This window comes from Melanerpes formicivorus, unplaced genomic scaffold, assembly GCF_026170545.1.
Source record: "Melanerpes formicivorus ecotype bairdi unplaced genomic scaffold, bMelFor1.0.p_v2 SCAF_14, whole genome shotgun sequence".
NCBI lineage: Eukaryota > Metazoa > Chordata > Aves > Piciformes > Picidae > Melanerpes > Melanerpes formicivorus.
The window spans coordinates 17,308,770-17,335,986 of NW_027142366.1; the positions used below are offsets into that span (position 1 = coordinate 17,308,770).

At 53.9% G+C, this 27,217-nt stretch overlaps 1 protein-coding gene across 7 annotated transcripts in view; it reads right to left on the reverse strand.

Annotated features, from left to right (window-relative positions):
- The window catches only part of NPRL3 (NPR3 like, GATOR1 complex subunit), an 86,907-nt gene that overhangs the window by 48,680 nt on the left and 11,010 nt on the right, over positions 1-27,217 (reverse strand). For 6 of the 7 annotated variants that reach the window (XM_068147229.1, XM_068147228.1, XM_068147227.1 and 3 more), the window contains 4 exons: positions 23,833-23,962; positions 17,520-17,594; positions 11,762-11,915; positions 10,012-10,093 (listed from right to left, as the gene is read on the reverse strand). In XM_068147229.1, the coding sequence (XP_068003330.1) occupies positions 10,012-10,093; positions 11,762-11,915; positions 17,520-17,594; positions 23,833-23,962 (441 nt within the window). Of the gene's footprint in view, positions 1-10,011; positions 10,094-11,761; positions 11,916-17,519; positions 17,595-23,832; positions 23,963-25,833; positions 27,046-27,217 lie in introns of those variants that run through there. The other variant, XM_068147231.1, reaches the window with a different exon arrangement.

Genomic DNA, 27,217 nt, shown 5'->3' on the forward strand with positions numbered 1-27,217 from the left:
TCAGAGCCTCATTCAGCCTGCTCTTGAACACATCAAGGATGAGATGTCCACAGCTTCTCTGGGCAACCTATTCCAATGTCTCACCTACCTCACTGTAAAGAACTTCTTCCTAATGTCCAATCTAAATCAGCCCTGCTCTAGTTTCAAACCTTTGTCCCTTGTTCTGTCATTCCAAGCCCTTGTCAGAAGCCCCTCCCCAGCTCTCCTGGAGCCCCTTCAGGTACTGGGAGGCTGCTCTGAGGGCTCCCTGGAGCCTTCTCTTCTCCAGGCTGAACAGCCCCAACTCTCCCAAGTTTCTCTTCTCCAGGCTTAACAGCCTCAGCCTGGGGAGCTTCTCCAGCCCTCTGATCATCTTTGTGGCCCCCTCTGGGCCCCCTCCAACAGGTCCTTCTTGTGCTGGGGGGGCTGCAGAGCTGGATGCAGTGCTGCAGGTGGGATCTCACCAGGGCAGAGCACCAGAGTCTAAAACTGAGGCAGGGAGAAGTACATGGGGAAAAGCCCTTTAGTGTCTCTCCATCATAAGCCCTTCTGAGTACATTCCTTGAGTTTAGACTTTGCTTCAGAAGAATTGGGGAGGGGGGAGGGGGCTAAAAGTGAATTTCCAAGTTTGCACCCTGAAAATTCCAGCCTGAATTTGAAACTGCAGAGTGCTGAGCCCTGCAGTTAGGACCTCTGCCTCAGCAACAGCCACGAATTTCCCCCACTCCCTTACACAAACAGATTTCAAACCAGGCCAGGAAGAGGCCAGGAGCAAATACAGGCCTTAGAAACTCTTTCTGTGGGGGTTTAACCATTTCTACCTGGCATTCAGTTGCAGGCCACCAGCTAACAGGCTCCTCTTCAAGTTCATCTGGTTGCATCCAGGCTTTTTAGAGAGACCTGAAAATTCAGCTTGAAAACAAAAACACTGGGGGGTGGCTTTGGGCTGCTGCTGGTAGCTATTCCCCAAACCACAACAGAGTGGTGAGGGAGCAACATGATCCTGTCCTGCCTGCTGCAGGAGCAGACTGATGGGGGGGGCAGGGGGGAGAAATCTCACTGCAGACAGTGCTTGGCACAACCAGGGGCTGTGGCTCCGTGCTCAAACCTTGCACTGACCTCCAAAACCCAGCTGCAGATGGACCAGATACTATCTACACTGATACTGAAAAGCAAAGGAACTGACAGGATGAATCCACTGTCTCTCACATCTGCTCAGAGGCTCCAAGCCCTGAAGGAAGATGCAAAGCTCAGCAAACATCCTCAGTGTGTCCTGCATTAAATGCCGCAGCTCCAGGAGCAGGGCTTACCCCCCCAGACACACACACCAACCAACAGATAAAGCTGGATCCTCTCAGCATACATCAAGATAAAGGACACCCTGAGGCAGCACATATCCAACACTCTGTGCTGGGGTAGGAACTGGCTGGAGGCTGAGCCCAGAGAGTGGTGGTGAATGGTGCCACAGCCAGCTGGCAGCCAGGCACCAGTGGTGTGCCCCAGGGAGCAGTGCTGGGCCCTGTGCTCTTTAACATCTTCATTGATGATCTGGAGGAGGGGATTGAGTCAGTCATCAGCAAGTTTGCAGATGACAGCAAGCTGGGAGCAGATGTTGGTCAGTTAGAGGGTAGAAAGGCTCTGCAGAGGGACCTCGACCGACTGGACAGATGGGCAGAGTCCAACAGGATGGCATTCAACAAGTCCAAGTGCCAGGGGCTGCACTTTGGCCACAGCAACCCCAGGCAGTGCTACAGGCTGGGGTCAGAGTGGCTGAGAGCTGCCAGGCAGAGAGGGACCTGGGAGTGCTGATTGGCAGCTGCCTAAACATGAGCCAGCAGTGTGCCCAGGGGGCCAAGAGGGCCAATGGCATCCTGGCCTGCATCAGGAAGAGTGTGGCCAGCAGGAGCAGGGAAGTCATTGTGCCCCTGGACTCTACATTGGTTAGGCCACACCTTGAGTCCTGTGTCCAGCTCTGGGCCCCTCAGTTTAAGAAGGACATTGAGAGACTTGAAGGTGTCCAGAGAAGGGCAACAAAGCTGGGGGGAGGCCTTGAGCACAGCCCTGTGAGGAGAGGCTGAGGGAGCTGGGGTTGCTTAGCCTGGAGAAGAGGAGGCTCAGGGGAGACCTCATTGCTCTCTACAACTACCTGAAGGGAGGTTGTAACCAAGAAGGGGTTGGCCTCTTCTCCCAGGCACCCAGCAGCAGAACAAGAGGACACAGTCTCAAGCTGTGCCAGGGGAAGTTTAGGCTGGAGGTGAGGAGAAAGTTCTTCACTGAGAGAGTTGTTAGCCATTGGAATGTGCTGCCCAGGGAGGTGGTGGAGTCCCCATCCCTGGAGGTGTTCCAGAGGGGATTGGATGTGGCACTTGGTGCCATGGTCTAGTCATGAGGTCTGTGGTGACAGGTTGGACTCGATGAGCTTTGAGGTCTCTTCCAACCTTGGCTATACTGTGAGACTGTAACTCTCTGCCCAGGAGAGCACATGAGAAGGAATGGGCCAAGTGAGTAGAGGAAAACTCTCAGGGCTGTTAAAATGGGTTACTGAAAAGCAGCAGAGAGACATGGGAGCATGAAACACTTGGAGGGAGATTTTCCCTGCAGGGTTTGTAACACTCAGGACACAGAGGCAAAAACCCACACTTGGGTCCTTTCATTCTTTGGCCCAAGTGCACCAAGACAAAAGCTTTAGTCACCTAATTACACTCTGCACAGCAGCATTTTGTCCACAGTGCACTGCACCACAAGGGCCCAGAATTAAGAGGCCACAAGAAAACCAGCTCTTCAGCTCTGATCTGGAGCTTCATTGCATTCTTCCCCATTTGCATTCAGCTGTACAATTCTGAGCCTTCCTCACAGGTCTGTTTCCAGGATTTCTCCTTCACCTGCCCCTCCTCAGATGGAAAATGATTTAAGTCTCTACTAACTGGAGGAGGAATGAGCTACATCCTCCAGCAGCAGTGTGTGTGACTGCCCTCTTCCAGCCAACAGTGTTAGATCATGTCACCAGCACATACAGAAGGATTCAGGCCACATCAAACAGAGTCAAGGCCCAGAAAGTGGAGCTTGGATCCACACTGCCTTCACTTTTACAGGCTCCCCATGAAGTCAGCCCTTCAGACAGCTTTTTGCTGTGAGCCTCCCAAATCTCCAGGAGCTGGCCCCAAGCTCTCTGGCTGGGGAACAGCAGACCCAGAAGCCCCTTTTAGGGGCAGAAGCAGAAGGGCAAAAACCAGCAAGAGAAAAGAATACCAAGCTGACAAGATTTCAGTCCCACCAGGGAGTCACCCAGCTCCAGTTCTACTGTATCACACAATCAGAGAACTGTCAGGGTTGGAAGGGACCTCAAAGATCATGTAGTTCCACCCCCCCTGCCATGGGCAAGGACACCTTCCACTAGATCAAGTTGCTCAGGTCCAATCCAGCCTGGCCTTAAAATCCTCCAGGGATGGGGCTGGCACCACCTCCCTGGGCAGCCTGTGCCAGGCTCTCAGCACCCTCATGCTGGAGAACTTCTTATTACTCTTATCCTGCTTAACCAAGTAAAACCATGGAGCCAAGAGAGAGCCCAGGAAGATGCAGGACTGTGGGAAGGGGAAGACCTTGCACTGGCTGCAAGGCACCCCATGAAACTCAGGGAGGAAGGGAAGGGGAGGGGAGGGGGGAAGGGGGGAGGGGGGAAGGGGAGAGGGGGGGAGGGGGAAGGGGGGAGGGGGAAGGGGGAAGGGGGGAGGGGGGAGGGGGGAGGGGGAAGGGGGGAGGGGGGAGGGGGGAGGGGGGAGGGGGAAGGGGGGAGGGGGAAGGGGGAAGGGGGAAGGGGGAAGGGGGGAGGGGGGAGGGGGGAGGGGGAAGGGGGAGGGGGAAGGGGGGAGGGGGAAGGGGGGAGGGGGAAGGGGGGAGGGGGAAGGGGGAAGGGGGGAGGGGGAAGGGGGGAGGGGGAAGGGGGGAGGGGGAAGGGGGGAGGGGGAAGGGGGGAGGGGGAAGGGGGGAGGGGGAAGGGGGGAGGGGGAAGGGGGGAGGGGGGAGGGGGGAGGGGGGAGGGGGAAGGGGGGAGGGGGAAGGGGGGAGGGGGAAGGGGGGAGGGGGAAGGGGGAAGGGGGAAGGGGGAAGGGGGAAGGGAAAGGGGGAAGGGAAAGGGGGAAGGGAAAGGGGGAAGGGAAAGGGGGAATGGGGAAGGGGGAATGGGGAAGGGGGAATGGGGGAGGGAGGAGGGAGGAGGGAGGAGGGAGGAGGGAAAAATAGAATTAACCAGGTTGGAAAAGACCTCAGAGATCACCAAGTCCAACCTCTCCCCCAGCACCATCTGATCAACTCAACCATGGCACCAAGGGCCTCAGCCAGGCTCTTCTTAAACACCTCCAGGGATGGGGACTCCACCACCTCCCTGGGCAGCACATCCCAGTGGCCAATCTCTCTTGCTGGGAAGAACTTCTTCCTAACATCCAGCCTGAATCTTCCCTGGCACAGCTTGAGACTGTGTCCTCTTGTTCTGCTGCTGGGTGCCTGGGAGAAGAGACCAACCCCCACCTGGCTCCAACCTCCCTGCAGGGAGTTGCAGAGAGCAAGAAGGTCTCCCCTGAGCCTCCTCTTCTCCAGGCTAAGCAACCCCAGCTCCCTCAGCCTCTCCTCCCAGGGCTGTGCTCCAGCCCCCTCCCCAGCTCTGTTGCCCTGGTGGGTACCCCAAGAATGCAGGGCAGGCTCTCCCTTGTTCTCTGCTCCTTACCTCTGATACTTTGCAGTGTGGCTGCACCCTGAGCTTTATTTTTTGCTGTGTTGAGATTTTCCCTGAGCCATCTGCTGCAACTCCAGGAGCTCTGTCCAGAGCAGTTATGTGCCTCAGAAGGGCTGGTTGGCCTCCCATGCATTATTCACATCTATCAATACTGAGTTTCATCTGCTCCATCAGCTAACTGGCAGCCAGAGGCCTGCCTAATGCTTTTCCTTTGGCCCACAGAATTGAGGGGTTGCTGGGATAAAGCAGCTTCATTCCCCAGCCTCCAAGTGGCTATTCAATCCCCAACAAGAAATCCACTTTCTGCCAGCAGAAGCTAGTTTCAACCCTTTGGTTTTTGCACATCTCTGATCAGATGACACATGGGGAGCAGGGCTCAAGGACAGCTGCTGAGGAGCTGGCATACTGAGATGGGTATATAGAATCCTAGAATGCTTGGATTTGGAAGGGACCTTGAAGATCATCCAGTTCCAGCCCCCTGTGCCATGGCCAGGGACATCTCCTACTAGCCCAGGCTACTCAGAGCCTCATCCAGCCTGCTCTTGAACACTTCAGGGATGAGATGTCCACAGCTTCTCTGGGCAACCTGTTCCAGTGTCTCACCTACCTCACTGGAAAGAACTTCTTCCTACTCTCCAGTCTAAATCTCCCCTGCTCTAGTTTCAAACTATTGCCCCTCCTGCTGGCACTCCCAGCCTTTGTCCCAAGTCCCTCCCCAGCTCTCCTGGAGCCCTTCAGGTACTGCAAGGCTGCTCTAAAGGCTCCCTGGAGCCTTCTCTCCAGACTGAACAGCCCCAACTCTCCCAGCCTGTTCCCACAGGGGAGCTTTATCCAGCTCCAAACCCCCTGCCATGGCCAGGGACACCTCTCACCAGCCCAGGTTGCTCAGAGCCTCATCCAGCCTGCTCTTGAACACTTCAAGGATGAGATGTCCACAGCTTCTCTGGGCAACCTGTTCCAGTGCCTCACCTACCTCATTGTAAAGAACTTCTTCCTAACGTCCAATCTAAATCAGCCCTGCTCTAGTTTCAAACCTTTGTCCCTTGTTCTGTCATTCCAAGCCCTTGTCAGAAGTCCTTCCCCAGCTCTCCTGGAGCCCCTTCAGGTACTGGGAGGCTGCTCTGAGGTCTCCCTGGAGAGAGAAGGCTGCTCAGAGAGAAGGTCTCCTCAGCCTGGAGAGCTTCTCCAGCCCTCTGATCATCTTTGTGGCCTCCTCTGGACCCTTTCCATGCCCTTCTTGTGCTGGGGGGCTGCAGAGCTGGATGCAGTGCTGCAGGTTACTAAAAGCAGCCAGGCCATCAGCCAGTCAAGCTCACACACTCCCTGCAGCTGCAGACACAGCTTGGGGAAAGTAGTCTTAAACTCCTCACCTGAGCACAGGCTTAGGTTAGACACCCACTGCAACACTGGGAGCCTTGTCAGTGCTGCAGGTCCTAGCAACTGGACCTTCTTGGTCCTAAAGTCCTTGCTTTGGTGCTCCACACCAATGCTGAATCTGGGGACTCTCAAATCTATGTTCTGAACTAATCAAAAAGAAAATGTTTCAGTTTTCTCCATTAGAATAAGAATCAAAAAGTCCCAGGAGCCCTACCCTGGGGTTTAATAGCAGCTCATGACTCTGGCAGCACTAAGGATGCAGCCAACATGGCCTGGCTGTCACCTCCTGCCTGCTGGGGACAGAGTGGCTGAGAGCAGCCAAACAGAGAGGGACCTAGGGGTGCTGGTTGACAGCAGCTGAACATGAGCCTGCAGTGTGCCCAGGTGGCCAAGAAGGCCAAGGGCATCCTGGCCTGCATCAGGAAGAGTGTGGCCAGCAGGAGCAGGGAAGTCCTTGTGCCCTGTGCTCAGCACTGCTCAGGCCACCCCTTGAGTCCTGTGTCCAGCTCTGGGCTCCTCAGCTCAAGAAGGACATTGAGAGACTTGAAGGTGTCCAGAGAAGGGCAACAAAGCTGGGGAGGGGTCTGGGGCACAGCCCTGTGAGGAGAGGCTGAGGGAGCTGGGGTTGCTTAGCCTGGAGAAGAGGAGGCTCAGGGGAGACCTTCTTGCTCTCTCCAAGTCCGTGGAGCCAGGTGGGGGTTGGTCTCTTCTCTCAAGCACCCAGCACCAGAACAAGAGGACATAGTCTCAAGCTGTGCCAGGGGAGATTCAGGCTGCAGGTGAGGAAGAAGTTCTTCATAGAAAGAGAGATTGGCCACTGGGATGTGCTGCCCAGGGAGGTGGTGGAGTCCCCATCCCTGGAGGTGTTCAGGAGGAGCCTGGCTGAGGCCCTTGGTGCCATGGTTGAGTTGATCAGATGGTGCTGGGGGAGAGGTTGGACTTGGTGATCTCTGAGGTCTTTTCCAGCCTGGTCAATTCTGTGCCTCTGTGCAAACACAGCTGCTTCATGCAAAATGCAAGGGACAGCTTGGAAACCAGCAGAGTTCCCACAGCTGTGGCTTTGTAGGCAGCAGCTTGCTAAGGAGATGTGTTTGGTCTCTCCTGAAATACCTCAGCACCACCTACAGGAAGCTAAGGGCTAGACAGCACCTCTGGAGCCATCCTGAAGGCAAGAGGCCTTCCACTGGAACTGCAGGAATCAGCAGCCACCAGGGAATGCTGAACTGAGAGCTGGGTTCCCACCTGCAGTTCAAAGTTCTCTCTCTACCTCCCTATGATGCTCCTCTGCACCCAAGGCTCTGCCAGAGGTCTCAGTCTGAAGCTGCAGGCTGTCACTGCATGCAGCTGAAGGCTCACTGTCCTCAGAACACTTTGCTCCTCTCAGAGAAACAGCCTAAATCTTTCCATCTTGCTTCCTGGGTCATTCTCACTCCTCCAGTCTCTAGGTGCCCCAAGTGCTTCAAATGTGGTGCCCCAAACAAAGGCTCAGGTTGGAAGCAACCTCAGAGATCATCTTCTCCAACTTCTCTGCCATGGGCAGTGACACCTCTCAACCAGACTCAGCTGCCCAAGGCCTCATCCAGCCTGGCCTTGGATACCCTCAGGGAGGAGGCATCCACAACCAGCCTGGGCAACCTATTCCAGAGTCTCACCACTCTTGTACTGGAGAACTTCTTCCTCAGCTCCAGCCTAACCCTGCTCTCCCTCAGCTTCAAACCATTCCCCCTTGTCTTGCCTCCAGGCACCCTCAGGAGAAGTCCCTCTGCAGCCTTCCTGTAGGATCCCTTTGGGTATTGGAAGGCAGCTCTAAGGTTCCCCCAGAGTGTTCTCTTCTCCAGGTTGAACACCCCCAGCTCCCTCAGCCTGTCCTCACAGCAGAGCTGCTCCAGCCCTTGGATCATCTTTGTGGCCTCTTCTGGACTCACTGCAACAGCTGTGTGTCCCTTATGCTGGGGACACCATTTCCTCTGTCTTTCCAGACAAGAACTGTAATTCTATGCCTGCCTGGCAAGGGGCTGCAGCTCCTCTCCCTTGATCTGCCTGCAGGTGTACCCAGCACAGCTCCCATTGTCTAGGCAGCAGCATCAGTGGAAGAATACTGCAGAACACTACCAGATCCCCCAGCCAGCAGCACTGCTGCCTACTCACACAGATCTTGCCAGCCACAGGCACAGACCTCTTCTATTCTTCCCAACACCTTCTCACATTTCCTTATGACAGCATCCTGCAAAGTGTCAAAAGAGAGCTCAGACCACTTCTCCCTCCCTGGCAGTGCCTCCATGAGAGAGACACTGCCTGATTGTACAGCTGGGGGGGCTCTAGTCAGTCTGTTCCTCCTCCTGTCACCGGAAAGTCCTATCAGCACACTCCACTCCCTCCAGTCATGGCTAAGTGCCACAAGATGTCACTGTGTCACTACCATGCTTGGAAGCAAGACCAGAGGGTTCCCAGTCACAAAAACACAGCCCCAGAGGAAGAGGGAAAGAAAAAGGTGGAGTTTCATATCAGGATTCCAAGGCACACTTCCAACTTTACTACAGGTTGTGTGTGCCTGCACTGAACAATAGACACCATTCCCTCCAAGAGCTGAAACTCAGAGCTCTTGAACAGAACAAAGCACAGCCTTGACAAGAAGTTTTGTCATGTGCCTTGCAATCATTCCATTGCTTAGTGCCTCTCAGTGCCTCACCTCAGAGGGCTCTGCACATAGCCCTACGCACAAGGCAAACCGCGGCCTAGGGAGGCCAAAGGCTTGGCCTGATCTCATCCCCATGTGCTCTGCAGCCAGCAAAGGAGCTCCAGAATGACTCTCTTCCCTGACAAACACCCTCAGCAAGGGATGCAGCAGCTTCCTCCCCCCCCAAACCTCCTGTGCTGCCTGCCTTTCAGCGAGCACACGTCCTGAACCAGAGGTCTGCCTGCTGGAGACAGCTGCCAGAGCAGAGGCACCCTGCAGGAGGCTGCTGCCAGCTCCTGCTGAAATTCAACACTACCTCCACATGCCTTTGAAATCCTGGCCAGATCTTTTGATGGAGTCAAGAAACAGCATGTTACACTCTCCATTCTGCTGAAATTCTCACCACCCAATCCAAATTCCCTGTCCAGACAGGCAGAGTGGAACCCAATGAAGCCAGGGCAGCATCTGCCTTGCCATCAGTACTGGATGCAGCATTTTCCTCTCAGCTGCAGCACTTCTACAGAGATCTGATATGCACACTAGGACACCTCCCAGCTCTGCAATGGACAGAAAAGAGCAGTTCTTACAGCTGTGACAGACCACCACCTTTACAGAACCATAACACAGCCAAAGGCAGAGCAAGGTAGTGATCAGGGGAGCAAGTCCACAAACATTTCACCTGACAGCTGCCCCTTCACATTGCTCTACCTGCTCCCAACCCCAAATCCCTGGCAGTCAACAGCATGAAAAGGTGGAGGATCATGCAATCATAGAATACCCAGGCTCTTCTGCCAGGCAACCAGAACAAGAGGACACAGTCTCAAGCTGCACCAGGGGAAGTTCAGGCTGGAGGTGAGGAGAAAGTTCTTCCCAGAAAGAGTAATTGGCCACTGGGATGTGCTGCCCAGGGAGGTGGTGGAGTCCCCATCCCTGCAGGTGTTCAAAAAAGGCTTGGATGTGGCACTTGGTGCCATGGTTTAGTTAGTCAGGAGGTATTGGGTGACAGGTTGGACTTGATGATCTCTGAGGCCTTTTCCAACCTTATTGATTCTATGATGAGTCTATGAAGGAACCTCCAAAGGTCATTTAGTCTGACCTCCCCACAGTCAGCAGGGACACCCTCAACTAGACCAGGCTGCCCAGGGCCTCAACTAGCCTCACCTTGAGTATCTCCACTTCCTGAGGGACATGGCCAAGAGGTTTCAGTGAGAAGCAGCAGACCATGAGCTAGGAAGAAAATCTCACTTACCTGTCATAGGTCTCCTTGAGATCTCTGGCCAGCTTGCACTTGGGCAGAATGTGGTGAAAAGGTGACTGGGGCCCTTCTGTGGCTACGGAAAATGGCAAGACAAGAAAGAAAACAACTGATTGCAAAGCAAAGAGAGTCTCAAACACTACCTTAGGGACAGAATCTGCACCTTTTTAATCTACAAGCATCTTTCAAAAGCTTTTACATCAACTCAAGTTGCCTCTTAAAATAGCAACAGTGAATCATGGCCAACCACTCCCAAAAGTCAGCTCAGTTGAGCACATGGAACTGGCAGTTTGACAGGTGAGTATTTGAACTCCTTTGGGGTTTTACCCCATGCTAAGTTTTAATCTTCAATGCTTGCAGCAAGATCATAGGATCATAGTATCATAGTATCAGTCAGGGCTGGAAGGGACCACAAGGATCATCTAGTTCCAACCCCCCTGCCATGGGCAGGGACACCCCACACTACATCAGCCTGGCCACAGCCTCATCCAGCCTGGCCTTAAACACCTCCAGGGACAGGGCCTCAACCACCTCCCTGGACAACCCATTCCAGGGCTTCACCACTCTCATGGGGAAGAACTTCCTCCTCACCTCCAGCCTGAATCTTCCCACCTCCAGCTTCATTCTATTGGGGTTGCATCACCATCAGGTACCATTCACCTGAAGCAGCCCTTATTACTCTTGGAAATGTCTGATTGACAGCCTCCTGAATATGAGCCAGCAGTGTGCCCAGGGGGCCAAGAAGGCCAAGGGCATCTTTGGCCTGCATTAGGAATAGTGTGGCCAGCAGGAGCAGGGAAGTCATTGTGCCCTGTGCTCAGCACTGGCTAGGTCACACCTTGAGTCCTGTGTCCAGCTCTGGGCTCCTCAGTTTAAGAAGGACATTGAAACACTTGAAGGTGTCCAGAGAAGGGCAACAAGGCTGGGGAGAGGCCTTGAGCACAGCCCTGTGAGGAGAGGCTGAGGGAGCTGGGGTTGCTTAGCCTGGAGAAGAGGAGGCTCAGGGGTGACCTCATTGCCCTCTACAACTACCTGAAGGAAGGTTGTAGCCGGGAAGGGGTTGGGCTCTTCTCCCAGCACCAGAACAAGAGGACACAGTCTCAAGCTGTGCCAGGGGAGGTTTAGACTCGAGGTGAGGAGAAAGTTCTTCACCGAGCTGTTCGTCATTGGGATGTGCTGCCCAGGCAGGTGGTGGAGTCCCCATCCCTGGAGGTGTTCCAGAGGGGATTGGATGTGGCACTTGGTGCCATGGTCTAGTCATGGGGTCTGTGTTTATAGGTTGGACTCGATGATCCTCCAGGTCTCTTCCAACCTTAGTTATACTGTGAGACTGTGATACTGTCTCTGCAGTGCAGTGTGTAGAAGCCTTTGTGAGCATTTGCTAGCCCTGGGAGCAACAGGCAGCAGGGAAGTTTCCACAGCAGAAGCCTGGTGACTCAGCACGCAGCGTTAAAGCAGGGGGAGCAGCCTACATGGGAGTGCTTCTGCCTCAGCCTGGCAGGCAGACCCAAATGTGATGCTTCAGTCATCACACCCACCTGAGCCAATAAGGAAAATAAACAAGCTGCTGCCCTTCCAAAGCTGACATCTCTGCCCAGGGGCAGGGATCTGGGAGGAGGCAAAAGCTGTCGGAATACTAAGGAGCGCTGAAACTCCTTCACGCTAATGCGAGCCACAAAGACAGGAAAAGGGCACAAGAAGAGCTCCTGGACAAAGCTCCTCCTGCAGAAAGCTCAGCACTCACTCTCTGACATGGCAGACACCTCATCCTGAATAGCCAAGATCAGCTTGGCCTCCCTGGTGAGGTACTGGCAGCGGCGCTCCTCGTGCTGCAGGACGATGGCGATCCTGCGGGACAGGTTGTGCAAGCAGTTGATCACCGAGGGGTCTGCATTGGCCTGCAGGCAGCAGAGGGGAGAACAGGTCAGTGTTTGGCCACAGTCACATCTATGCAACCACATGGGAGGATCAGTGAGCAAAAGAATTCTCTTCAGTAGATATCAGAATACAGAATTAACCAGGCTGGAAAAGACCTCAGAGATCACCAAGTCCAACCTATCCCCCAGCACCATCTGATCAACTCAACCATGGCACCAAGGGCCTCAGCCAGGCTCTTCTTAAACACCTGCAGGGATGGGGACTCCACCACCTCCCTGGGCAGCACATCCCAATGGCCAATCTCTCTTTCTATGAAGAACTTCTTCCTAACATACATCCTAAACCTCCCCTGGCACAGCCTGAGACTGTGTCCTCTTGTTCTGGTGCTGGGTGCCTGGGAGAAGAGACCAACCCCCACCTGGCTCCAACCTCCCTTCAGGGAGTTGGAGAGAGCAAGAAGGTCTCCCCTGAGCCTCCTCTTCTCCAGGCTAAGCAACCCCAGCTCCCTCAGCCTCTCCTCACAGGGCTGTGCCCCAGACCCCTCCCCAGCTTTCTTGCCCTTCTCTGGACACCTTCCAGCAGCTCAACATCTTTCCTAAACTGCGGAGCCCAGAGCTGGACACAGGACTCAAGGTGTGGCCTGAGCAGTGCTGAGCACAGGGCACAAGGACTTCCCTGCTCCTGCTGGTCACACTGCTCCTGATGCAGGCCAGGATGCCCTTGGCCTTCTTGGCCCCCTGGGCACACTGCTGGCTCATGTTCAGCCTATGCAACTACACTGGGGGATCAGGAAGCTAAATCCTTCTCTTCAGTAGGTATCAAAAGTCAGCCTCCCTGGCAAGTGGAGAAAGAAAGGGATTCCCACTTGTAGCAACAAAGGAGAAGCTCAGAGATGTCCAAAAGTAAAGAGAAGACTCAGGGGTGTCTAACCTTGTCCATGTGCCTCACATGAACACAGAACCTGGAGTCCCATTCCACTATTTGGTTTCTTTTCTGCAGTTGTTAATCACTGAATTGTTTGGCTTGGCACAGCCCCCTAAGCTCACCCAGTCCAACCATCAACCCACCACCACCATGGCCATTAAGCCAAGTCCCCAGGTGCCATGGCCACGCTTCTTGAACACCTTCAGGGATGCTGTCTCCACCACCTCACTCTTTCAGTGAAGAAACTGGCACAATTTCAGGCTACCTCCTGAAATTCAGGGCTGCCCAGCATGGGTTGAGCACCTCAATAACCAACTTCCCCTAAATCTGTGTGCTGTGGGAAATGCAGCTGCCATATGCAGGCAACTCCCCAGCCTTGGGTTATGGGCTAGCTGCAAGCAAAGCACCCCAGGATAGATCCTGACCTTCACAGATTCTACTCCAAAGGTAATCTAGTGCTGGAGCATCCCTCAAGCCAAGTATCATTCCTAGGTAACAAAGGATTTGGGGAAAAACCCTCACTGATAGGCCTTCTGCTATCAGGGAGACCAAAGAACTCAGTTTCAGCCAGTGAGAAAGGAGTGTCAAGCTGGGGTTGTTCAGCCTGGAGAACAGAAGGCTCCAGGGGGACATAAGAGTGGCCTTCCAGTACCTGAAAGGGGCTGCAAGAAGTCTGCAGAGGGGCTGCTTCCAGAGGCCTGCAATGATAGGGCATGGGACAGTGGTTTGAAGTGAGAGCAGAGCAGATTTACATTGGCTGTTAGGAACAAGTTCTGCACCATGAGGGTGCTGGAACACTGCAACAGATTGCCCAGGGAGGCAGTTGAGGACCCATCCTTGGAAATATTCAAGGTGAGGCTGGACAGGGCTCAGGACAACCTGATCATTAGGGAGGAAGTCTCTGCTCACTGCAGTGGGGTTGGATTAGATGACCTTTGGAGGTCCCTTCCAACCCAGACCATTCTATGACTGAGAGTGTTGGGGTTGTGCAGTCTGGAGAAGAGAAGCCTCCCAGGAGACCTAATTGTGGCCTTCCAGGATCTGCAGGGAGCTCCAGGAAAGCTGGGGAGGGACTTTTGAGGGTGTCAGGGAGTAATAGGAGTGTGTGGGGGGATTGAGCAAAACTAGAAGTGGGGAGATTGAGATTAGATGTGAGGAAGAAGTTGTTCCCCTTGAGGGTGGTGAGAGCCTGGCACAGGTTGCCCAGGGAGGTGGTGGAAGCCTCCTGCCTGGAGGTGTTTGCAGCCAGGCTGGAGGTGGCTGTGAGCAACCTGCTGTGGTGTGAGGTGTCCCTGGCCATGGCAGGGGGTTGGAACTGGCTGAGCCTTGAGCTCCCTTCCAACCCTAACAATTCTATGACTCTGTGATGCTGTGATTCAAGGTGCAGGCTCAGGTCACTGGGAGTACAAAGGCTGCAGTGCCTTTAACACAGCCCAGCCACTCCACGCTGCTGCACTCACCTTTGGCTCACACACTGACAGGGCAGAAGCCAGCTAGGAATTACCAGCACATGATCAACAGCTGGATCCCAAAGCAGAGTGAATGTGGCTAGATGCTCCCCAAATCACAGTCTCACAGTCTCACAGTATAACTAAGGTTGGAAATGACCTCGAGGATCATTGAGTCCAACCTATCAACACAGACCTCAAGACTAGACCATGGCACCAAGTGCCACATCCAATCCCCTCTTGAACACCTCCAGGGATGGGGACTCCACCACCTCCCTGGGCAGCACATCCCAATGATGAATGACTCGCTCAGTGAAGAACTTTCTCCTCACCTCGAGTCTAAACCTCCCCTGGCACAGCTTGAGACTGTGTCCTCTTGTTCTGCTGCTGCTTGCCTGGGAGAAGAGACCAACCCCTTCCTGGCTACAACCTCCCTTCAGGTAGTTGTAGAGGGCAATGAGATCACCCCTGAGCCTCCTCTTCTCCAGGCTAAGCAACCCCAGCTCCCTCAGCCTCTCCTCACAGGGCTGTGCCCCAGACCCCTCCCCAGCCTTGTTGCCCTCCTCTGGACACCTTCAAGTCTCTCAATGTCCTTCTTAAACTGAAGAGCCCAGAACTGGACACAGGACTCAAGGTGTGGCCTAACCAATGCAGAGTCCAGGGGCACAATGACTTCCCTGCTCCTGCTGGCCACACTGTTCCTAATGCAGGCCCAAGATGCACAAAGATGGCTCAGCACTGCCACTGCATTTGTGTGGCCCCCAGAACTGAAAGTGCTGGAAAAATCTATCGTGTCAGTCCAGCTGACAAGGGAGGGAGGGGAGACCACAGTGGCTCCAGGCTGAGTAAGCAGCTGCTGCATGTTTGTGAAGATATTTAAAGGAATTCAGAGTTCTAGCTAGTGATAACTTGGCAAGCAAAGGGGGCAGCCATGACTCAGCACTTCGGCACTGCGCTGCTCTTGCTGAGTCACGACACGTCGGTTCCCCTGCAGCTTCTCCACAGCAGGATCGCTGCTGATTATAGCACTTGGGACTGTGCCTGCTGTGTCTGCCTGCTGCAGATGGACTCTCAGCTTTATCTCAAAATGCCTCCACCCACCCCCTGCAGTGCTCTACACCATGGGGGGGGAGGGGAGGAAATCCACTTGCTTCTTACCCAGCACTTTTGAGAAAGCTGAGAGCTCTCTGTGCACTAAGAGTGGCTGGGGGGCAAGTGTGATTTCCTCCATACAGTTGCATCAGTGTCACCACAGTGCCAAAAAGCACAGGAAGCAAACTCTCCTGGATTCACAGAATGTTAGGGGTTGGAAGGCAGCTCAAAAGATCAACCTCCCTGCCAGAGCAGGAGCACCTAGAGCAGATCACACAGGAACACACCCAGGCAGCTCTGGAATACCTCCAGAGAGGGAGACTCCACAACCCCCCTGGGCAGCCTGCTCCAGGCCTCTGTCATACTCAAAGTGGAAAAAATGTTCCCTCCTGTTTCCATGGAACTTCCTATGCCTCAACTTCCCCCCATTGCCCCTTGTGCTGGCATTGGGCAGCACCCAGCAGAGCCTGGCTCCAGCCTCTGGGCACTCACCCTGCACAGCTTTATCAACAGGAATGAGCTCACCCCTGAGCCTCCTCAGATCCCTGTCTCTCTTGAACTGGGGAGCCCAAACCTGGAGACAGTATTGCAGGGGTGGTCTCACCAGGGCAAAGCAGAGGGGGAGAAGAGCCTCCCTAGATCTGCTCACTGTCTTGAGCCAAACCTTGCTCTTCAGCTGAGGAGAAGCCACCAAAGACTGTGGCCACATCCATGTTAGTCACCACTGGAAAGCCATCAGGAAGTGGGGGGAAAAAACCCAAAGGGGATTTCACAAGGAGGGAGCTGGAGGCTTTTAAACCATGACACTATAACCAGTCAAGGAAAACTCAACCACTTCCATGAGGACAGCTCTTCCAACTCCCTCTGTTCCTTCCAAAATGTTGTTTTTCATGTGTGTACATGGCACAAAATTAATGTGAGGGCTCCACAGATGCAACCTGTGGGCTGGGAAGAGGAAGCTCAAGCTTACAAATCAAATAATGCTTGAACCAGGGGCTCATGGACCTAATTATTCAAGCCAGATACCAACACCCACTCAACAATCAGGCTGGGGAAAACAATCCAAGCAAAACCTTCACATTTGGTCCAGGTTCTGGCTGAGCATCAGGATCTACTCATTCTTCACTTGTGCTCCTCATTTAGAATGCTACAGCTGCCACTCTCCTGCCACAATGATCTCATTGCTAAGAGGAAGTAGCTTGCAGTGTCCATTTAAAAGTCCTAGAGGCACTGGGCAAAGGCACATGTGTGTGTGTGTGTGTGTCACCCAGCATGAGGAAGGGCTCAAAACAGCCCTGTCCTGAGCCAGAGCAGGTTTCTGAGTGACTCTGCCCTGAGCCTGCCTGGGTTGCCCAAGGCTATGGTGAGGACCTGACCCATAAGGCTGACAAGAATGAGCCTCTGCCTGCTGGAGAAGTGACCATCAGTGACCAAGCTTCAGGGAGTCTCCAGGGCTCAGCACTGTGCTAGTAGGGATCTGGTCCTGTCTTGGGCAGGAGTAGAGCAGCCACAGACTGAGAGCAGCACCTGACACACAGGGCAGACAAAGCCAGGCTGCCTTCTGCACAGCTCAGCCTCAGATGCAGGGTGTAGAGAACTCCCAGCAACTCCCAGCACACCAGCAACTCCCAGCTCACCAGCAACAGCAGGCAAGGCAGAGAGAGCATTTGCAGCTGGGGTCAGATCTGTTTTGCAAAGTGCTTTCCTGCCTGCCCTCACACTTGGGCTATTTCAACCCAAACACTCTAGAAAACCTCCTGCAGAGAACAACTGCCCTTGTTTCCCACCAAGCTGCAGAGCCTCCCCACTTGCCAGTGTCATCTTGTTTCCCACCAAGCTGCAGAGCCTCCCCACTTGCCAGTGTCATCTTGTTTCCCACCAAGCTGCAGAGCCTCCCCACTTGCCAGTGTCACCTTGTTTCCCACCAAGCTGCAGAGCCTCCCCACTTGCCAGTGTCACCTTGTTTCCCACCAAGCTGCAGAGCCTCCCCACTTGCCAGTGTCACCTCCAACTGGGAACCACAAACCCCAACAATGTAAAAATGCCCCAGTGAAATTGGGCCCTGAATGTCTGAGAGGAGCTCACTGGAGCATGAGCCTGCTCTCATACATCTGCAGAGCTGCCCCAGTGTCAGCTGGCAGTCAGTCAGTCAGTCCTTACCCTCAGTGCAAACACCACGTTGAAGAGAATCATAGTAGGCATCTCTCTCTTTGGGGAGGGATCAGTTTTGGATACCTGAAAAATAGAGTTTACAAAACCCCATTAGACAGTGCCAGGTAGGTCTGGGTGGGAAGCCAAAAAGGAAGGAAAAGCAAAAGCCTAGGAGTTCAGTTTTTCAGCACTGAAGCATCATGGCTACTCTCTAACACTGCTCAGAAGCTGGGGAGAAGAGCCCAACCCCCACCTGGCTCCAACCTCCCTTCAGGGAGTTGCAGAGAGCAAGAAGGTCTCCCCTGAGCCTCCTCTTCTCCAGGCTAAGCAACCCCAGCTCCCTCAGCCTCTCCTCACAGGGCTGTGCTCCAGACCCCTCCCCAGCTTTGTTGCTCTTCTCTGGACACCTTCCAGCATCTCAACATCTTTCCTAACCTGAGGAGCCCAGAGCTGGACACAGGACTCCAGGTGTGGCCTGAGCAGTGCTGAGCACAGGGGGAGAATCATAGAATCAATAAGGCTGGAAAAGACCTCAAAGATCATCAAGTCCAACCTGTCACCACAGACCTCATGACTACTACACCATGGCACCAAGTGCCACATCCAATCCCCTCTTGAACACCTCCAGGGATGGGGACTCCACCACCTCCCTGGGCAGCACATTCCAATGGCTAACAACTCTCTCAGTGAAGAACTTTCTCCTCACCTCCAGCCTAAACTTCCCCTGGCACAGCTTGAGACTGTGTCCTCTTGTTCTGGTGCTGGTTGCCTGGGAGAAGAGACCAATCTCCTCCTGGCTACAACCTCCCTTCAGGTAGTTGTAGAGAGCAAGGTCTCCCCTGAGCTCCTCCAGGCTAGAGTGACTTCCCTGCTCCTGCTGGCCACACTACTCCTGATCCAGGCCAGGATGTCATCGACCTTCTTGGCCACCTGGGCAGGGGTGGCCTTACTCATGTTTATAAAGATGTGCCCAGAGGCTGGAGCCAGGCTCTGCTGGGTGATGCTCAATGCCAGCCCAAGGGGCAGAGGTGGAAGTTGAGGCAGAGGAAGTTCCATGGAAACAGGAGGAAAAAACTTGCTGCTCTGAGGGTGACAGAGGCCTGGAGCAGGCTGTCCAGGGGGGTTGTGGAGTCTCCCTCTCTGGAGATACTCAAAACCTGCCTGGACACATCCCTGCTCCAGGTGCTCCTGCTCTGGCAGGGAGGTTGGACTGGATGATCTTTTGAGGTGCCTTCCAACCCCTAACATTCTGTGGCTCTTGGTCATGGCCATGGCAATCAGCCCCAGTTCAGCCAGCAGTCTCATCAGGTGCCTCGACTCCTGCATTCCAGCACCGTTAGGGACCCTGGGTTTGAATCCCTGAGCACAACTGTAACAGATCCTAACCAAAGAGAACTCCATGGATTCCCATCCCAGGTCATGGCTGCTCTTTCCTCAAATCCCCATCTGAATTGCACCAACTGCTGCTTTTATCACCAGAAGGATGGGCTCTAGAACTCCAGCACTAAAACAAAAGCTTTGATTCTGACTTCCTGCAAAATCCCAAACATTCTCCAGCCTCCTGGATGCCTTCTGCAGCAGAAAGCTTCATCCCCCATGAAGGAACAGAGCTTCTGGTGGGAAGGAACAGTGTGGAAGCCAAGAGGAGCAAGCTGAATTTGCACATCCAAGAACTAGCAGCACTGACTCGAGTGAGTGTCACCACAAGATGGAGCACAAAATCCAGAGGACACTCCTGCCAGCCCTGAAGCTCCCTGCTGAACACTCACCCAGTGCCAAGTGAGAACAGCTACACCCTGCCAGGCCACACATGCAGCTAACCCAGCATTTGGGCTCTAGCCAACATCTGGTTGTGCATCAGGAACAATTTCTGCCCCCAAAAGGGTTGCCAAGCCCTGGACCAAGCTGACCAGGGCAGTGGTGGAGTCTCCACCACTGGAGGGGTTTCAAAGCCATGGGACATGGTTTGGTGGTGAGCTGGCAGTGCTGGGGTAATGGTTGGACTTGATGATCTCAAGGACCTCTTCCAACCAAAACGATTCCAGGAGTCTTTGTTCTTAAGGTGGTGTTTGAGACAGGACAACCAGAGAGAAGCTGGCAGAAGCTGGGCTGCATCCACCCCTCCTGACAGGTCCTAAGCTGCAGCAATGAACTGCTCAGCAGTGAACTCCAAACCTGGAGGGCTTCCACTAGTCAGCCTTAAAAATTAGTGACCTACAAGAAGTGATGCAGGTGGCCAATTTATTCTGAAGTGCAAGTGCAGTCCTATCAGAAAGGCAGGGATGGGAGGGGAGGACAGCCTGTGTTCATTTCTTCTCTAGTCCCAGGTTCCAGGATGTCTTGAGAACATCACTGAAGGTTCAAAAGCGTTTTTGAGTGTGGGCATGACCCTGGTCCCTCCTTAAAACACAAGAAACTACCACCATTAACATGGACACAGCTGCTGGAGTGAGTCCAGAGGAGGGCCACAAAGATGATCCAAGGGTTGAAGCACCTCTGCTGTGAGAACAGCCTGAGGGAGCTGGGGGTGTCCAGCCTGGGGAACAGAAGACTCTGAGGGGACTGTAGAGCTGCCTGCCAGTACCCAAAGGGATCCTAGAGGAAGAGAGCAGAGGGACTTCTCCTGAGGGTGTCTGGAGATAGGACAAGGGGAAAAGGGGGACCATTCCCCACAGCAAACTCCTGGCCAAGCTGTCAGCCCCTGGCTGGGACAGCAGCTCTCTGAGCTGGGTTAGGAACTAGCTGGAGGCTGAGCCCAGAGAGTTGTGGTGAATGGTGCCACAGCCAGCTGGCAGCCAGGCACCAGTGGTGTGCCCCAGGGATCAGTGCTGGCCCCCAGCCTGTTCAATATCTTTATTGATGATCTGGAGGAGGGGATTGAGTCAGCCATCAGTAAATTTGCAGATGGCACCAAGCTGGGGACAGGAGTTGATCTGGTAGAGGGTAGAGAGGCTCTGCAGAGGGACCTTGCCAGGCTGGGCAGATGGGCAGAGGCCAACAGGATGGCATTGAACAAATCCAAGTGCCAGGTGCTGCACTTTGGCCACAACAACCCCATGCAGAGCTACAGGCTGGGGGCAGAGTGGCTGAGAGCAGCCAGGCAGAGAGGGACCTGGGGGTGCTGGTTGAAAGCAGCTGAACAGAAGCCAGCAGTGTGCCCAGGTGGCCAAGAAGGAGCAGGGAGGTCATTCTGCCCCTGTGCTCAGCACTGGTTAGGCCACACCTTGAGTCCTGTGTCCAGCTCTGGGCCCCTCAGGTCAAGAAGGACATTGAGAGACTTGAAGGTGTCCAGAGAAGGGCAACAAAGCTGGGGAGAGGCCTTGAACACAGCCCTGTGAGGAGAGGCTGAGGGAGCTGGGGTTGCTTAGCCTGGAAAAGAGGAGGCTCAGGGGAGACCTTCTTGCTCTCTCCAACTCCCTGAAGGGAGGCTGCAGCCAGGAGAGGGTTGGTCTCTTCTCCCAGGCACCCAGCACCAGAACAAGAGGACACAGTCTCAAGCTGTGCCAGGGGAGGTTTAGGCTGGAGGTGAGGAAGAAGTTCTTCACAGAAAGACATCCCAAACACACCCTAGCTCATGATCCAGGAGTCCCATTGAAACTTGGCCCTGGAGCTCCATTTAAGTTCAGCCTAAGGCCTGGAACTGTGCCTGTCTCCAGCCCTGTCTCTTGGATTGTTGTAGGTAGCTTGGTGTCCTGGATGGACCCTGGCTAAGCAGATGGTAACTGTGTCCTCCAGCCCTGCCCTTAGTGCCATCTCCTTTTGCTCCTGGCTGGGGTCCCTGTACAGACCCTGGGCCTGGTTCATCACTTGCCTGGTCTGGAGCTGCTGATGGGCTTGCAACCCTTGATGATGCTTGAATTCTGCCTTCCAAAACAGCTCCAGCATTTGAGGGCTGAGTCTTGGTGAGCTGCCATCACATTTGTTGCAGACTCATGGCAGAGCTCTGAAAGTGGAACACAAGCATCTTCTGATGCTTAAGGCCAGCTCCTCGCTTGGACTGAAGCAGTCTGGTCCTCTAAATATCAGGGAGGAGTTGCCAACAGTCTGTTTGCACCTCTAATTATAGCTAGGAAGGACAGAATTGGCAAGCAACCTTTTTTTCCCCCCCTGAAACACATGAAGGACTTAGTGAATGTGCCGAAAAGGAGAGGCAAGCTGTTCAGTGAGAGAGATCAGCCCTGACTGCAGAACCTCCCAAAGCCTAGCTCATTCTGACAGTCTATCAGGAAGAAGGACTGGGGCAGGGAACATTGCACATGCAGAAACGTGTCAGGTCTCTCCTAGAGTTCAACAGGACCTCCTTTCACTCCCAGCAGCTAAAACCCAGGCCATGGAACAAGGTCCTGATGCCAGCAGCAGCCTGACCTCGTCCACAGGAAAACCTTAGGCCTTTCAACAGCCAACCTGTTCCAAGTGAGCCTTGTGAATCACCTCCAGCAGCAGGAAGAGTTAAAAGCCAAGGGAGGCTGACGCAGCTCCTAGCAGCTGTGAGGGGCTTGGGTGCTATTTTTTCAACTGCCACACTAATTAGAGGTGCTAAAAAGCCAACTTGCAGTAACTAATTTAGTGAGAAATGGCCTTTTGAGCTGGACTGCTTAGCAGTGCTTCTCTTTCCCCACACTGCTTTTCTGCAGCAGAAGCCTAGATTCATGGAATGGGTTGGGTGGGAAGGGAACCTAAAAGATCATCCAGTTCCAACCCCCTGCCATGGGCAGAGACACCTCCCACCAGCCCAAGCTGCCCAGGGCCTCATCCAGCCTTGCCTTGAACACCTCTAGGGAGGAGGCAGGCACAGCCTCCCTGGGCAGCCTGTGCCAGTGCCTCCCCACCCTCACTGCAAAGGATTTCCTTGTCATCTCCAGTCTCAATCTCCCCTCTCTCAGCTCAGAGCCACTGCCCCTCCTCCTGACTCCACAAGCCCCTGTAAAGAGGTCCATCTCCAGCTTTCTTGTAGGCCTGCTTTAGGTACTGCAAGCAGAAGGGGCTTTCTGTGAATCACTGACACAGCTCCCTCAGTTTGCCACTCCCTGTGTTTATCTGGAAGTAAGGAAAAGGCAGCTTTGAGCATCAAGAAACAAAATGCCAGAATGGCTCAGGTTGGAAGGGACCTCAGAGGTCATCTACCCCACCCCCCTGAAGGGATGTCTCTCCACTAGACTCAGCTGCACAAGGCCTCATCCAACTTGGCCTTGAACACCTCCAGGAAGGAGGCATCCACAACCTCCCTGGGCAACCTATTCCAGAGTCCCACCACCCTCATACTGAAGAACTTCTTCCTCAGCTCCAGACTAGCCCTGCCCTCCCTCAGCTTCAAACCATTCCCCCTTGTCCTGCCTCTAGATGCCCTCAGGAAAAATCCCTCTGCAGCCTTCCTGTAGGTTCCCTTCAGGCAGCTCTAAAGTCCAGCCAGAGTCTGCTCTTCACCAGGCTGAAGAGGCTCAAAAGGCACCCTGTGGGTCCTAAGTTTCCCAGGCAAGCCCAAGGCAACCCCATGAAGAGCTACAGGCTGGGGGCAGAGTGGCTGAGAGCAGCCAGGCAGAGAGGGACCTGGGGGTGCTGATTGACAACTGCCTAAACATGAGCCAGCAGTGTGCCCAGGGGGCCAAGAAGGCCAAGGGCATCTTGGCCTGCATCAGGAAGAGTGTGGCCAGCAGGAGCAGGGAAGTCCTTGTGCCCTGTGCTCAGCACTGGCTAGGTCACACCTTGAGTCCTGTGTCCAGCTCTGGGCTCCTCAGTTTAAGAAGGACATTGAGAGACTTGAAGGTGTCCAGAGAAGGACAACCAGAGAGAAGCTGGCAGAAGCTGGGCTGCATCCACCCCTCCTGACAGGTCCTAAGCTGCAGCAATGAACTGCTCAGCAGTGAACTCCAAACCTGGAGGGCTTCCACTAATCAGCTTTAAGGCTGAGGGAGCTGGGGTTGTTTAGGCTGGAGGAGACTCAGGGGTGACTTCATTGCCCTCTACAACTCCTTGAAGGGAGGCTGGAGCCAGGTGGGGGTTGGTCTCTTCTCCCAGGCAGCCAGCAGCAGAACAAGAGGACACAGTCTCAAGCTGTGCCAGGGGAGGTTTAGGCTGGAGGGGAGGAGAAAGTTCTTCCCAGAGAGAGTTGTTAGCCATTGGGATGTGCTGCCCAGGGAGGTGGTGGAGTCCCCATCCCTGGAGGTGTTCCAGAGGGGATTGGACGTGGCACTTGGTGCCATGGTCTAGTCATGAGGTCTGTGGTGACAGGTTGGACTCAATGATCCTGGGGGTCTCTTCCAACCTTGGTGATACTGTGAGACTGTAAAGGAGGCAGGTCCCCAGGCAGGCCCCTGCAGCATACCTGCCCAAGGGCATGCTGGAGCAAGGTGGGATGGCCAACAAAGCGAACGTTGTCGATCTTCAGCTCAAACTTCTTGCCACACATATCTGACTTGGTCGCCAAAATGGTTGCCAGGATGACATCTGAAAACCTTGAGGAGCAGAGAGAGGAGCTGGTCAGAGTTTTCCTAAAGCAAACCCCACCCCCCACCCCCAACCCCCAGAACCTTCCTCCAAAGAGGACCAGATTTAACTCACACAGGTTCTTAAACATCAGGAATTGTGTGGAAATTGCTGCCCCTGGAGCACCACCAATTATGGGAGATTAAGAACCCCTTAATTACATCTCCTCAGATCATCACAATTACCAACCAGGAAGCATTCAGGACAAAGACTGGAGGGTCATGCTTCATTTAATCACATGCTCAGCAAAATACATTGGAAAGATCAGATGCAGCTTGCTCCAAGGTAAAACCAGCTTGGGTTAGCCATTGCCTGGATTGAGCTGCAGGTTAATGAACTCACCAAGCAACCACACATGGACACAGCCTGTCACTCGAGCACAACAGAGATCTTTTAAGCCACCCAGTATGGCAGAGGAGGAAGGCAAGAAAAGAGCTGATTCAATCAGAAGAAACCAACAGGCAACGCTCGTCCTTCCTCTCCCAGCTCTCACCAGTGTAGACTCAAATTTGCTCACTTAACAGATCTGAGCTTGTGGTCACCAGAGCAGCAGCACCTCTGGAGAGCTTCCTGGCCTTTATTTAGAATAAACCTTGATTTAGAATAAACCAAACCAGGTTGGAAGAGACCTTCAAGATCGTCGTGTCCAACCCATCAACCAATCCAACCCACCCAAACAGCTAACCCATGGCACCAAGCACCCCATCAAGTCTCCTGAACACCTCCAATGATGGTGACTCCACCACCTCCTTGGGCAGCCCATTCCAATGGGCAATCACTCTCTCTGTGTAGAACTTCTTCCTAATATCCAACCTGAACCTCCCCTGGCGCAGCCTGAGACTGTGTCCTCTTGTTCTGGTACTGGGTGCCTGGGAGAAGAGACCAACCTCTGCCTGTCTACAACCTCCCTTCAGGTAGTTGTAGAGGGCCTCACCAGGGCTTTCTGACTTGACAAAGCAAACCCAAGGCAAATCCATGACAGAGCAGGCCCTTCCCAACGCTGACTGCTCCGGATCAGCGGTGGGAAGAAGGCAGCTCCAGGGCCTACAAGGAGCCTGCCCTCTAAATGCCAACTACAGCTGGGTAAGGATCCAAGATGGCTAGGAAGGAATTCTGCAACTGCTCTTTCCCCCAGCCCTCCAACACTGCTCAGGTCACTGCAAGCACTTGTCCTCCTCAGTGTCCCCTGAATGAGTGAAGCTCAAATCCAAAGGGGAAAGGAGCCTCAGTTCAGGAAAGATGTTGAGATGCTGGAAGGTGTCCAACAAAGCTGGGGAGGGGTCTGGAGCACAGCCCTGTGAGGAGAGGCTGAGGGAGCTGGGGTTGCTTAGCCTGGAGAAGAGGAGGCTCAGGGGAGACCTTCTTGCTGTCTACATCTACCTGAAGGGAGGTTGGAGCCAGGAAGGGGTTGGTCTCTTCTCCCAGGCACCCAGCAGCAGAACAAGAGGACATAGTCTCAGGCTGCACCAGGGGAGGTTTTGACTGGATGTTAGGAGGAAATTCTTCATAGAGAGAGTGATTGCCCATTGGAATGTGCTGCCCAGGGAGGTGGTGGAGCCACCATCCCTGGAGGTGTTTAGGAGGAGGCTTGATGAGGTCCTTGGTGCCATGGTTTACTTGATTAGATGGTGCTGGATGATGGATTGGACACGATGATCTCGAAGGTCTCTTCCAACCTGGTCTATTCTATTCTATTCTATTCTATTCTATTCTATTCTATTCTATTCTATTCTATTCTATTCTATTCTATTCTATTCTACCTCAGTTAGCTGCAGGAGGGAACTTGCTGTCCTAAAAGTGGAGCAGTGCAAGGTTTGGTGGTAGGAAGTTCTTCCCTCACCTGATTTCTCAGGAGCTCCCATTTAACCAAAAGAACTTCTGACCAGTTTCTGATGAGGCTGGGGAGTTCTTTAACAATGAAAATGTTTATTTCATTCTCCTTATTTACACTTGGGGATGTGTGCCCCTTCAGCCCAGCCCCCCTCCACCAGGCAGGTGTCCCAGATAACCCAGTATCACTCAGGGAGCAGGGCAGGCCTGGGTGTGTGCTGCCCTCTCCTTATCTCTTGGCCACAAGCGAGCCCTCCATGCCCAGAGAGGGAATTTCTGCACTATGCTCCTGCCTCAGAAGAGAAGGCTCTGAGGTGACCTAATTGTGTCCCTCCACTATCTGAGGGGGGCTACAAGAAGGCTGGGGAGGGACTGCTCAAGGTATCAGGGAGTGATAGGACTAGGGGGAATGGAATGAAGCTGGAGGTGGGGAGATTCAGCATGGACCTGAGGAGGAAGTTCTTCCCCATGAGAGTGGTGAAGCCCTGGAATGGGTTGTCCAGGGAGGTGGTTGGGGCCCTGCCCCTGGAGGTGTTTAAGGCCAGGCTGGATGAGGCTCTGGGCAGCCTGATCTAGTGTGGGGTGTCCCTGGTCCCTGGGGTTGGAACTAGATGATCCTTGTGGCCCCTTCCAACCCTGACTGATACTATGATACTGTGACTTAGGGAGTGCTACAGAAACTAAGACAAATGCTCACAGCCAGATCTTTTTTGGGTAGCCATCTCCATATGACCCAGAGGCACTTCTTTCATTAGCCCTCCATAGTGTGAAGATAAAGGGCAGCACAGGGGCTCCAGGAGCTGTCAGAGCTGGCGTTTGCCCAAGCAGGTCATCCTGAACACAGCATGCTGCTGGGCTTTGGCTTATGGAAGAGCAGCTGTGTACAAGCTTCTGAATCCCTGGCAGCTCTTCCCCAAACACAGCTAAAGGCAAGCAGAGAGATGGGGAGACTCGAGAGAGGCTCCTGAGGCCACCAAGCCCACACTCCTCTGTCACCACGCTGCGCTGGGAGGCACAAGAGGTGGAGTTTGTGAGGAAAGGGCCAAGTGTCCTCAGACAGGACCTGGACTGAGAGTCCCTGGTGATCACACTTGAAGCTGGATGAGAAGTCACCATGGCAGCAGTGAGCTTTCCCACCCTTTTGGCCCTGTTCTGCTGTGTCAGTTAACAGGCTGCTAATAGAGCCAGCAAGGCTGTAACAGTGATGGCTCTAAAGGAGCATGTGTCTGGCGGGGGGTAGGGGGGAACAGAAAACGCCTGCTTGCTGGGAAGAAATGAGTTACTCTTCTCCAGCCCTGGCACAGAATACCTTGGGAACTGGAAAACTGACCATTATGATGACTTGCACCACCATTAAGATCTGGTTTTTCCAAGGAATTACCCCAGCAGAGCTT